This window comes from Nilaparvata lugens, chromosome 7 (genome assembly GCF_014356525.2).
Source record: "Nilaparvata lugens isolate BPH chromosome 7, ASM1435652v1, whole genome shotgun sequence".
Classification (NCBI taxonomy): Eukaryota; Metazoa; Arthropoda; class Insecta; order Hemiptera; family Delphacidae; genus Nilaparvata; species Nilaparvata lugens.
The window spans coordinates 46,189,450-46,201,588 of record NC_052510.1 but is presented as its reverse complement, the minus strand read 5'-3'; the positions used below and the strand labels follow the sequence as shown (position 1 = coordinate 46,201,588).

At 33.5% G+C, this 12,139-nt stretch overlaps 1 protein-coding gene across 1 annotated transcript; it reads right to left on the bottom strand.

The window, feature by feature from the left end:
• Positions 1–205: 205 nt before the first annotated feature.
• On the bottom strand, positions 206–8,288 carry LOC111048017. Its single transcript, XM_022333863.2, has 2 exons — positions 8,187–8,288; positions 206–4,648 (listed from the first exon to the last, which is right to left on the bottom strand). The coding sequence occupies exon 2, from the start codon at positions 4,579–4,581 to the stop codon at positions 328–330; it is 4,254 nt and encodes a 1,417-aa protein (XP_022189555.2). The 5' UTR covers positions 4,582–4,648; positions 8,187–8,288; the 3' UTR covers positions 206–327.
• Positions 8,289–12,139: the final 3,851 nt, after the last annotated feature.

Genomic DNA, 12,139 nt, shown 5'->3' with positions numbered 1-12,139 from the left:
TTATGTACCTAAATAATATATTAAAAAATCAGAACTACAATATAAATTGCAAGCACACCCCCTTTTTTATGTCTATATTGACTGGACTACATTACCGAATGAAAATTACTATTATTAACTTTTTTTAAATTTTCAATCACGGAGTAAGGAACGATAAGGACAGACTTCAATATACTAAAGTGATAATAAAATACATCATAGTTAATGTGTAGTTTATTCTCTTCAAATACATAAATACGTACTTTACAGTTCTTATGAGGTATATAGAATCTATTGATATAAATACATGTGAAGTATGGTACTTCAGTCCAGCAACATTGCCTTTGCCTATAGCGAGGCAATTTGTTCCAATTCATTTTGATTGATTGACACCGGGCTGCACTTATATAACGTTGTCTTACCACAAAGTACAAGATGATCAGCTAATTTGGAACCCGAAAAAGAAAGAAACCCACATTCACATTTCATTGGTTCAGTCAAAATGATTGCTGTTCGCGGAGGTGAAAGCTTGCAATTGTTCGTGCTATGGTGGTCTGCTATGTGATAATGTATTGCTCTGCCGCAGCATGTAGAATAAGTGCACAGTTTGCATCTAAAATTCCCTGGAAAGTGATTTCGAAGCAAAAGTGATTCTTGACACTCAACACACACAACATGTGCTGGTAGATTATGAACATGCGGTGGTTCATGTTTGTAGTTAACGAATACGTATTTCTTTTGTACAGATTTGTAGTTTTCTGTTAGTTGTTTTTTTATAAAAAGTTCGGAAGACGGGTCATCCAGATTCGGGCCCAGTCCTGCATATTTTACCACCAATGACTTACAACTCAAATGATCTTTCATCCTGTGTGCCCCATACATTCTGGAACTGAGAAAATTCAAACAACACTTGTAACAGTAATGGTTCACTCCTATCATTAGGTGCTGTTTGATATGTTTGTAGAAGTGGAAGCAAACATTCATATCCAAAACTTTACCAGCGCTTATAATCGAATAGGCTTGCAAGCAGAAAGGACATTGCACATACTTGTCACCTCTGTGCACCAGGTAGAAATGATCTATGATGTACCGGTATTCCGAGGTTCGGAATCCACACACTTTGCACGAGTAGGGCATTTCTGTCTGCACATGTATCAGGCGCATATGAGAGAAAAGATCAATCTCTCTTTCGAATGAAGCCAAGCAAATCAAGCATGTTAGAGGCGATATCGGCTTGGCATTGCAGCTCACGTGATTTCCCATGTTTCCTTTGCTTGTGAATAAACAATAACGACAGAATTCCTCTATTTCTTCAGCCACTAGACATGTTTCATCTTTCAAAACTGCATGAATGAAAATGTGTTTCATCATATTAATATTATCTGTTACTACTAAAGAACAAATAGGACAATTCATGAATTGGATCCCATTGGAAAATTTAATACGTGTTCTATTTTTACTATATCCATAATAGTACTCATTCAATGATGCCAAAATTGACTTTGAAGATGAATGATTATCGGTAATATTTTCATCATCAATGATAATCAAGGATTCATCTCTCGAAGTGGCACTTTGATTATCATCAACTTCATCATTCTCCATGCGCTTAGCACATGGTGTTAAAATAGTTTTCCCACCTTCATTACCAACTTCTCCTGAACGTGACTCATTCAATCTCATCTGATCAACTAATGTGGATTCAATAGTTTTCTTCAAACTTTCAATGCATCCAAGCCTCCCATTCTCACTCAATTTCCACCAGTTCAAGAGTGGTGATTTTGCAACTCTGTCTAGTTCATGAATGTATAATGTGTCCAAATCAACCGAAGTTTGTACTGATAAATGTTCAAGAAAAGTGTTGAATGTATTTGTCGGTGAGAAATCGCATTTCTTTCTCCATACCAGTTCATTGAGAACCAACTGAACGGTCTCCATGCTTCTAATCTCCAATCCAGACAGTTTGGTTTTGATGAACATTCTGACTGTAGTGTTCAAGAAGTTTGTGATTGGTAGGTCAACCACATATGGATGGAAATCTTTCCCTTTGAATCTCTGTATAGTTGCAAAGTACGGTTTCAAGTAATGATCTGCTAAGAATGAAAAGTCTGTAACAATCACACTTTCAGAATGCACCATGCTTGACAATTCATTGAGAATAAGACGTATTATGTGCTTCCGGATGTATGATTGACAGGATATTGCTTTCAATATCATACAATTCTTGCCAGGTTCAAGAGCACCAAGAATAATCACCCTTTCTCCAAGGAACACGTCTATGGAGCTGACTTGAACCTCACACATATTTCCACCAAGTTTGGTGAGTATCTGTTGACGCAGTCCAGTTGTACACACAGCCCTGAATCTAGAGTAAAATTTAGAAATATCACTGTGGTGTAGATTCTCCTTTATTTTCAGCCACTCTATATTAGTCTGGATACACCAGTAGTAGATAAGTTTAATTATTGTGAATGGACTGAGATGTGCTCCCTCGAAGATGGAACCATGGAAAACGGATACTAATTCCTGACAATGACTGCAAGACCATAACATTTCCTTTCCTGAATTTTTTCCTTGAACTTGAATCAGTTTCATCGATCTTTCATTATGTTCCCTTGGGCTGCTGCAATTCTGGTTACCTCTGATCAATCCCATTTGGAGTAATTCCATGATAAACTCTAATCCAGTAGTTGACAACAATCCATTTATCTTTTCCCAAATAATAGTGGTTTCTTTATTACAAAATGAAGGCACCATCACCATGAAGTTGCGTCTTTTCATTGGACCAGTCTTCAACTTATCATAACAATTCTCAGTGGAACTATTATTAAAAGTTTTTCCAATTGAGATGGAGTTCTCACCTCCCTGTAAACTGTTGCTCGATAATCTCTGAGCATCTCCTATCATCATCATACCACTCATACCCGTGCCTTCAGTTGAATTGTCAATTATAATGGACTTTTCAGACAAGTCTTTTCTGGCTCTATCCATTTCATATTTATCAGATGAATTGTGATCATCATTATCAATGTAACGTGAAGTATGGCCAGTAATTGGCTTACCATGATTTATTAATGGATTTTCCTCATCTACATGTAACTTTTCAGGACAATATGACATTTCAATATCGCTGTCAGTATCAGTATCAGTACTTACACTGATTTCCGATTTATTTCGTATTCCTTTGACTCTTTCATTGGAACAACTTTCCATATTCACTCTCTTGGTTGCAGATGCCTTGGAAATATCTTGTATCTCAAACTCTTTAGAATCTACAGGTGAACATAAATCTATAGATTCAGATACTCTTGGAATTTCCACATATAGTTTAGCAGTTGGAGCACTTGTGGATGAAGAAAATCCAACTTGACTATCAATCTGTTCTCTTGTGTTAGAGAAATTCGTGCTCATTGAAATCCGTGAATTTGTGTTGATTGACAATACTCTGTTCATCTGGGTTTGAGTCTGATTGCTAGTTGATATCCTCAGAACTGAAAAGCTATCTTCAGAATTATTATTTGTAACTCCTGAATTTGTCGTGTCATTTCCGTAAATGTTTCTCAAACCATTGATTTTCCCCCCAAGAGCAGTATTCCCTTGATTATTCCCCCAAGACAAGGGAACAGCATCGATCACAAGTGGCCTAGTTTCTAGTTGTTCATTAGCTATTCCTATATATGTAGCACGATTTTCTCCATTTGAAGGAGATGTATGTATGACATTGGCTTGTGACTTTATTGATGGAAGAATCTGATTTTCAGTTTCGTCAATTTTTCTGCATAGAACTGGTTTAGCAATTTGTGAAGATTGATGCAGTTTTTCTGAACTATGCAAATCGATTTGTTCACCTGTTGATGGAGACATCACATAGGAACAGTTTTCAACTTCCGTGTTGTGAGTAATAGGTTTAGAAACTTTTGATACATGTTTTTCACCATTTTTATGAACAGAGATTGCTGTAGAACCTACAATTGTCTTCAGCACATAGACTCCCATATTGTTCTGTCTCTTGATAGCAGGAATTAATCTCCTTTCTCTAGAATTTCTTATGGGAGAAACCTTCTTCAACAAACTCAATGATTGCTTCGGATGCAATGTATTATTGGTTGCTTTATCATTAGTTTTGTTAGTTTGTGTGACATTCCCAATTCCCATTGGATCATCTACTTTTCTAGTGCTGTAGGCTATGAAGTTGGAGTCACTTTGATTCTCCATAGTTCTGGGACTATCATTTAAAATACTTGCGGGAGATGCACTATTGTGAGGTACGGAATTTTGAGGATGATTTCTGTTGATATAATTATTTTGCATCAAAACTTCAGATGAAGCATTGATTTTGCAATCTAATTTCACGTGTTGAGCAGAAGTCGGTCGATTCCAATTCTTGAGATTTATCACTTGAAAACTTGTATTGTCATTTGTCGGCACAAATTCACCATTCAATTTATACAGCTGAGCAGTTTTCTTCAATCCTACTAGAGTGGCTTTTTGAGAGGTTAACAATTTTTTGATCTTCAAGCTACTTGAGTTAAACGCTAGAAGCCTCTCACGGTAATAATGGATTTGTGCTGAACTCAATGGCTCATCGTAGCACTCCGCCATGGTTTGTCAATGGAGAGTTAAAGTCCAACTTTCAAGATTGAAACCACGATGCAGGTAGATAGGTTACCTGAAAAACAATGTTATTTATAATATTTTTTCAAGTGTTTTAAGGATGACTAGCCTACTTCAAGAGAGGGTGAATATAGGAAGAGTTTGATTAGAACATTGTGGAGTTTTTTATATTTTTTTATTAATTTATAGTGAGGTCCACTTTATAATGGCAGTATTTGATTAACATTAGTGTTGCTATCCTTGTCTATCATTCGACAATGCAGATAGTGTTATCTCTTTCTTGCTCCTCAACGTTGCCAGATCGTTATTTAACAATGTTGAAATATAATAAACAAAATATTTTATATTTAATGAATGAAAAATATATTTACTTGAGGAATAAACTAGAGACCCCCTGGGTTGAAGAACTCGTTCATGAACTGTTGTATTGATATCTGAGATCCGCAACTTGTAATTATACATAGTCGGTGAGAATAAGTATGGAAACAGCTAAATATATATTCTACAACTTTGATATTACAGTAGTACTTTCTCTCGCTTCAAAACTTTTGTCCGCCATCTTGGATCCGTCATATTTGGATTTAACTTCATTTCAAATCCAGCTTTATTTTGAATTCAACTTCATTTTTCCAAATGGGAAGGTGGTCATGTGATACAGAATTTCAAAGGAAAATTAATGGCGTAGCCAGCACTTCGATATCTCAAGTCGTTCCAATGATCTCAACATTTGAAGGTACTAATTGAGCGAAGCGAAGCTGAGGTCTTAGTTTCGACTCGATTGGCTTTTGTCTGTTTGTTTGTTTGTAACGCAGTTATTGTCCGATTTGGATGAAATTTGGTATGCAAGTTCTTTGAAACAAGGCGCAGAACATATGTGTAACGATTTTTGATAAGACCTCTGGTTTTTTTGTAATATTTAAAAAACTGCAGACTAACCTCCATTCAGAAAGGATGTGTCTTTGAAGATACAGCAATTCATTTCCATACTTTTTCGCATGTGTTGTTATGAGCAAATGGTGGTCGAGTCGGTTAGACCGTGGTTTTCCACACTGTGGGACCCAGGATCAATTCTCGTTCCTACCAGATTTTTTTTGCATATGATAGTAATATTGTTTTATCTTATTCTAATAATATATCATCATAAAATAAATTATTATGATTAGATAGAATAATTAAATTGAATCATCTTATTATTATTCAATTGATTTATCAGATTAATTTGATAGATTTTTTAAAAAATCTTTATTGTATTGGAGTTCAATACTGCAGTTGTGGAGAAAAATTTGTATGTAAAGGTATTAAGGCATTTTTTTCCTTTTTGTGTACTTGAGAAGTTGATATTGTGGTAATTATTCACATTGAATTAAAAAGACTAAGAAATTGTCATAAAACCACAGATTTATTTATGCTTAGAAAGACCGGTTTCGGTAATTACACCATTGTCAATCTCTGATAAACTCTGATAATGACCGAAACCGGTTTTTCTGAGTATCAATAAATCTTTGGATTTTTGACAATTTATTAGTCTTTTTCATTTAAAAGGTATGTATTTGATATAAAGGTACCTCCTTGATAAGTCCGGTGTCCCTGGAAAAAGTGTCTCTAGCACTTTCAATGTAGAAAATAATATATGACATGGCTAAATCTTCACAATATACTGTACTAACTGTACTGGCCCTTCTCATTAGATTGAAAGTTGTATTCATGAGCGAGGTCTACTGTTCGCAGAACTACTAGTAAATGATGCAAAAATGAAATGAATGAGTACGGTACCTATACATTGAATAATCAAGTGTTAGTGAACACTAATAGTGGCTTCTACTCATATTTTAAAACTTTGAACAAAAAAAATTGTCATAGCAACTGCTATTACAAGTAGGTAGTATTAATTACGTATATGTTACAGACAGGCGTTAACGGAAGCGAGTTAATATAGAACTTTTAAATTAATGTTGTGTATTATTTAGCTGAAATCATGTGTCGGCGCATGAAGTGAGTCTGTGTGAAACTGCCATATAATAGCATCAGCTTCTTCAAATGAATGGAAAAATTAATAATTACAGAAATAGCATGCAAATAATTCCAGCTGACTTCAAAACAAATCTTTCTCTTATGCACTTTCAATGTTAAAGCCGCGTTTACACCAAAGTTATTAACAAAATGTTAATAACTTAATTTTTATAGATTCTATTCGATTGTTCTTAATTTATCATACACATGATGAACATATGTGTTTGTCAATTTCCGTTCAATCTAATACAATCTATAAAAATTGAGTTATTTGCATTTTGTTAATAACTTTGGTGTAAACGCGGCTTAATTTTTGTATCCTGAAAAAGGACAAAAGAGTGAGTCAATTTTTTTTGTCCAACGGACTTGACCTGTAAAAAGGTTCGAAGAATTCGTGTTCAAAATTTGAAGCTGATTGATCAATTCTATCCAAAATTCTTGTCGAACATGCAGACAGAAAACAACTTTGGGATCTAGTATGTTAAAAGTGAGAACTCCGCTAACGCTCGTTCAAAAGATCATTTTGAGCAATAATTAACAGTTACATTAAATATACCGGTATCAGCTATCCTCCATAGAAGACAGTCGCAAGGCAGAGAATCGATAGCGCTGTATATACCGTGGTTTATTTAATGGAACTCACTCAAGATGATTGTTAATGACACTGCTGACATGATTCACGATGATAGAATAGCACAATGTATGTGGACAAAAAATGAACATTACTTATTGAATTTTCTTGCCAAGAGCCATTCTTTACAAAATAATGTTGGTTTTATTGAATTATTCTATCATCTTTTACCAATCGCAATATTTGTTTTTCTAAAAAGTATTGTCGGTAACATTTGCTCAAACGGTCAGAAATACTCAATTGCACAACAATAGAATGAATAAAATATAATGACTTCTATTTGATGACGAGGTATAGTTTGGACAGTAATATTGAGTCTACCACTCAACCACTACTGCACAGGAAGAAAGAGTTCGATTTTGATTTTCCTCAAAACACTTGTTTTGGTTACAACTATGACTGTACAGTTTTGACGTGAGTACAGGTTGCCTTTCCTAGTGAACACTCCCATGACAACCAAAAGTATCCTTTCGCATTGTCGAATATTCGAATTCAGTGATGTTCAAAATCAACCAATGAATTTGAGTCAGCTGTTTGAAAAATACTGTCTTCATAATTAATTATTATCAAATCCATTGGGAATGTCCAAAATCAAAATTAGCTGTAAATTTTATTAGAAAAATTTCAATATCTAAATACATTTTTTGAAAAGAATCATGACAGAAGTGGAAAATTTACAGACATGCTTTCAGTTTTTTATAATCTCTATTTTCCAACTTCAATAAACTATTGAATTTGCTATAATCCGAATTTTTACCTTTCTTGGCCTTGTACTTCTACTTTGGAAAAAAAAGTTTTTGTATTCAAAAATATTAATGCAACATTTTAAAAAGTAGAGGTATATAGTGTATAACAATGTTGTAAAACATCTATATGGAGCAAAGCTTACTTCATAAAAAACTCTGTCAAAATCTAAAAATTTAGAATTATTCAAAAATAATTTATTACTTACAGCAGATATTCAAAGAGAATCTATTTTACAGTTGAAAAAATTAACTTGAAACTTGTAATGATATACATAATTTATTCAATTGGACTCTTGTTCTCGTTTTTTACAGACTGCTGATCACATCAACTGAAAACTGTTTTTTATTAGTGTAACTACGGAAACTTTCTCAACAATGAGTTATTAACATATGTTAAAAGAATCTATATACATCAATAGTTTCTAAAAATATCAGATTATTTTTATTGAGAAGTAAATCATAAATCGATCTATCTATAAATCAATTAGGAACACAATTAATATGAAAAACTAGTAAACGCGTATTGAAATATGAAAAAAATAGTATTGACATATTGTATAATCTGTATATTATGCTGCTTGATTAAATTCTGTCATGAGGTATTCTATGCTAAATTTTGTGGTTCACCTTTTTTCTCAAATCAGCTGACTTAGTAGCATTTGCTAGGATTATTTTGTTACTTTGAATTGAAGAACAGCTGATCATCAGTTTAGAAACCATCTCCAAGAAGTTTCTATTTTTTTTGTCTTGACAGTCAGATGTGATCTTGATTTCCGAAGAGGGGAAAATAACTCATATTGAAATATAATGTCAAAAATTGATGAAACTGTTCACAAAGAATTTAATAATCTTCCATTTGAATTGAGAATTTAATAATCTTTCACTTGAATTTCACAGACAAGATACAAAAAGGAACAAGAAGCCATACAGCATTCGAATCAGTTCCCAACTTGATGGATTCACTATTGTTTAACCTCTCGTGATGGAGTAACTCTATGGCCCACCTGATCTGTCAGGTGCCAGGCTGTAACGTTTTTCCGTGGGACTATCTGAAACGTGAAGTAGCATGAAGTTAGTAACAGAGCCACGATCTACGTTGAAAGATGCAGAATACATTGGACGAAGCATTCGACGAATAACAGAAAATGGTATTACAGATGGAACGAGAAAAATATAGAATTGCAGTGAAGACAAAGTGGAGCGGCGAAGGTAGCTTCAAGATTGAGAGTGTTGAATGTGATGCATGTATTTAAATGGTGGCGCACATAGTAGAACGGCATACCTTTGAGCCATTTAAATACATTCATTACGTTCAACACTCTCTAGATTGGAGCTCCCTTGCCGCTTCACTATGTTTTCACCCTTATTTGTACGGTATCTATTTTTTTTTTGTTTCTGAATTATCCATAATATATCATATTATGAAAATGTTATGAGACTTTATTAAAAGTTTTTATTAGCGCCTTACCACGACTTGGAAGTTATTGGTACCAAAAGTTCAATCATACAAGTGAATTATAATAGTTATTTGTGCAACTAGAGCGCAAAGTGACAGTTTGCTGCACCGAAAGAAACGTTTACGCATGAGCCATAGGCGAGGGCGGAATGGTTTCTTGAGTTTGCGCACTATTTCACATTAAATTTTTCCTACAGTTACCATTGGATTTGAGAAGTGGTTGATTATGGGTAGAATGATGGCTGAAATCAATCAAATGTTTGTATAATTTTGTTATTAATAACACCTTTAATTTATTTTAAACTTGATAATCCAATTTAAATTAATAATCGATAATTTATTCAAATTAAAATTAAATTAATCCAATTAATTTGAAATTTGAATAATTCTGAGTAAATCCTTATTTTTATATAATTTTTCAACCATCAATCTATGAATGAAAAAAAAAATTATTTGAAATAATGAATAATTAATAATATTCAAAATGTATAATTTAATGAGTTCTCATTTTCATTTATTTGAGAATCAGAAAAAATATAGATAGAACAAATTTGCATTCAAAATACACGCCAACAATGTCAACAGCTGATTGGGATGACTGTAAGATAATATGCAAAGTATTAAGAGTAACTTACGCAAAGTAATACTTTGCGCACTAGGGCGGAAAAGTGATTCTTTGCGTTCTGTAATCAGTGCAGGAATGGTCACTTTTCAAGGTAACTGTAGAAAAATGTTTTTCATTTGAAGACTAGCAGGTAACCCGTGTTCCGCAAGGTTCTAGTTAAAGACTTGACAGATTGAAAACTTGCCTTACTGAAATATTGAAGAATTTAAAATAGGCTTATAACCATCCTCGGTGAATTTAGAATCAATTTGCAAAATTCCAAATTAATCAACACAGTATAGTTCAGACGTGATGATGCGTCATTCATGAATTTCATATCACATACGTGTATAAGCCAATTCCTTCCTTTATTATAATATTAGAAGATTATCACTGAATTGATAAAACTTTTCTATTGACAATTTATATCTGACAGTATTATTTGAAATTGACTTGATTTGATTCCGCATTTTATATTAGTCTCACAATAGCTAACCCATTCAATAATAACCTCACCTTACACAATTCCTATTTCACTTGAGAAAATAAATCAAAATCTCTGCATTTACCGTAAGTTCCTAAACTATAATTCAAGTTTCAATAATAACTTTAAAGGCGGCCTACCGCCGGGTTCCGGGCACATATATAAATATATGGAATCGAAACAATATGATTCTACAATTAAATTATGATTCTATTAATTAAAAGTCATCCTACAGCACGATAGTAAGTCACTCTCTATACTTGATAGTTGCATATTGCATCAGGTTGGTTTGCAGTTGCCGTAATGCACTAGCATGCAATAATTGCATTATGTCGGCTTTCTAGCCTTTAATTCAGTATTTTTACCGTCATTCTCAACTTGCTCTGAGAGAGTTGAAGAGAATGTTGGTATCAACTGATTATTGTAAGATTATAGTTCTGAATTATTAAAAATATCATCACGATCTTTGAAGGAGTTACATGTTTCTCAACGGTCTGTGGAGCTTTTGCTTCTCCCAAGCAACAAACATGCTAGAAACAAGAAAAATATAGTCTAAGTTTTATATTTTGTATGTTCTAGTAAGTATGTGTATGCTTTAGTATGTGATAATAGTCATTTTTATATGTTCTACTAGAATAGTATAATATGTGAAGCGAGAATGGTTAAAAATTTCAAGAAAATATTTATAAAATATGAAATTCTATCACACAGTTTTTACTTTCCCTGCCCTATTACCATAGGTAAGGAAAGTATTGCTTTCCGAAAAAAATTAAGGTACCACCACAATTACTAAATTTCTATACGTTTCAAGGTCCCCTGAGTCCAAAAAAGTGGTTTTTGGGTGTTGGTCTGTATGTGTGTATGAGTGTATGTGCGTCTGTGTACACGATATCTAATCTCCCAATCAGCGGAATGACTTTCGAATATCGAATACATCGAATAAGATGGCGGCTAAAATGGCGAAAATGTTGTCAAAAACAGGGTTTTTCGCGATTATCTCAAATACGGCTCTAACGATTATGATCAAATTCATACTTAAAAAATTCATTGAAAAGTTCTATCGACTGCCACAAGTCTCATATCTGTAAAAATTTCAGAAGCACCGCCCCATCTATGCAAAGTTTGATTTCAGATTCCCAATTATCAGGCTTCAGATACAATTTAAACAAAAAATTTCAATGGAAAAGATTCAGCATAAAAATCTCTACAATTTATGTTCAGTAACATTTTCACCTAAAATTGAAAATAAGCTCGAAATGCGAGAAAATAAGATTATTCAATTGCAAACTGTTTGCAACTGTTGATTCTATTAAATTATTCACTATGAAGAGATAGCATACTTCGTGTTTCTGCAGCGCTATTGTCCTATTACCAGCTGTCTCAGATCTTAGAATAGTAGATTTGATATGCGCGGGAACACTATCGTCAGTTGATCAATTTTCATAACGGCAAGGAAAGTTGTGTGAGTGCGCCACACCAGATTTTTCATACACGTGATAATATCATTATTTATATAATGTTGAGCTGATATACTATTCAACCAAAAAAAAAAAAAAAAAGATTTTGATCGACAATGCATGTAGCATTAAACATTTTTGGATGGATGAAAACCTCA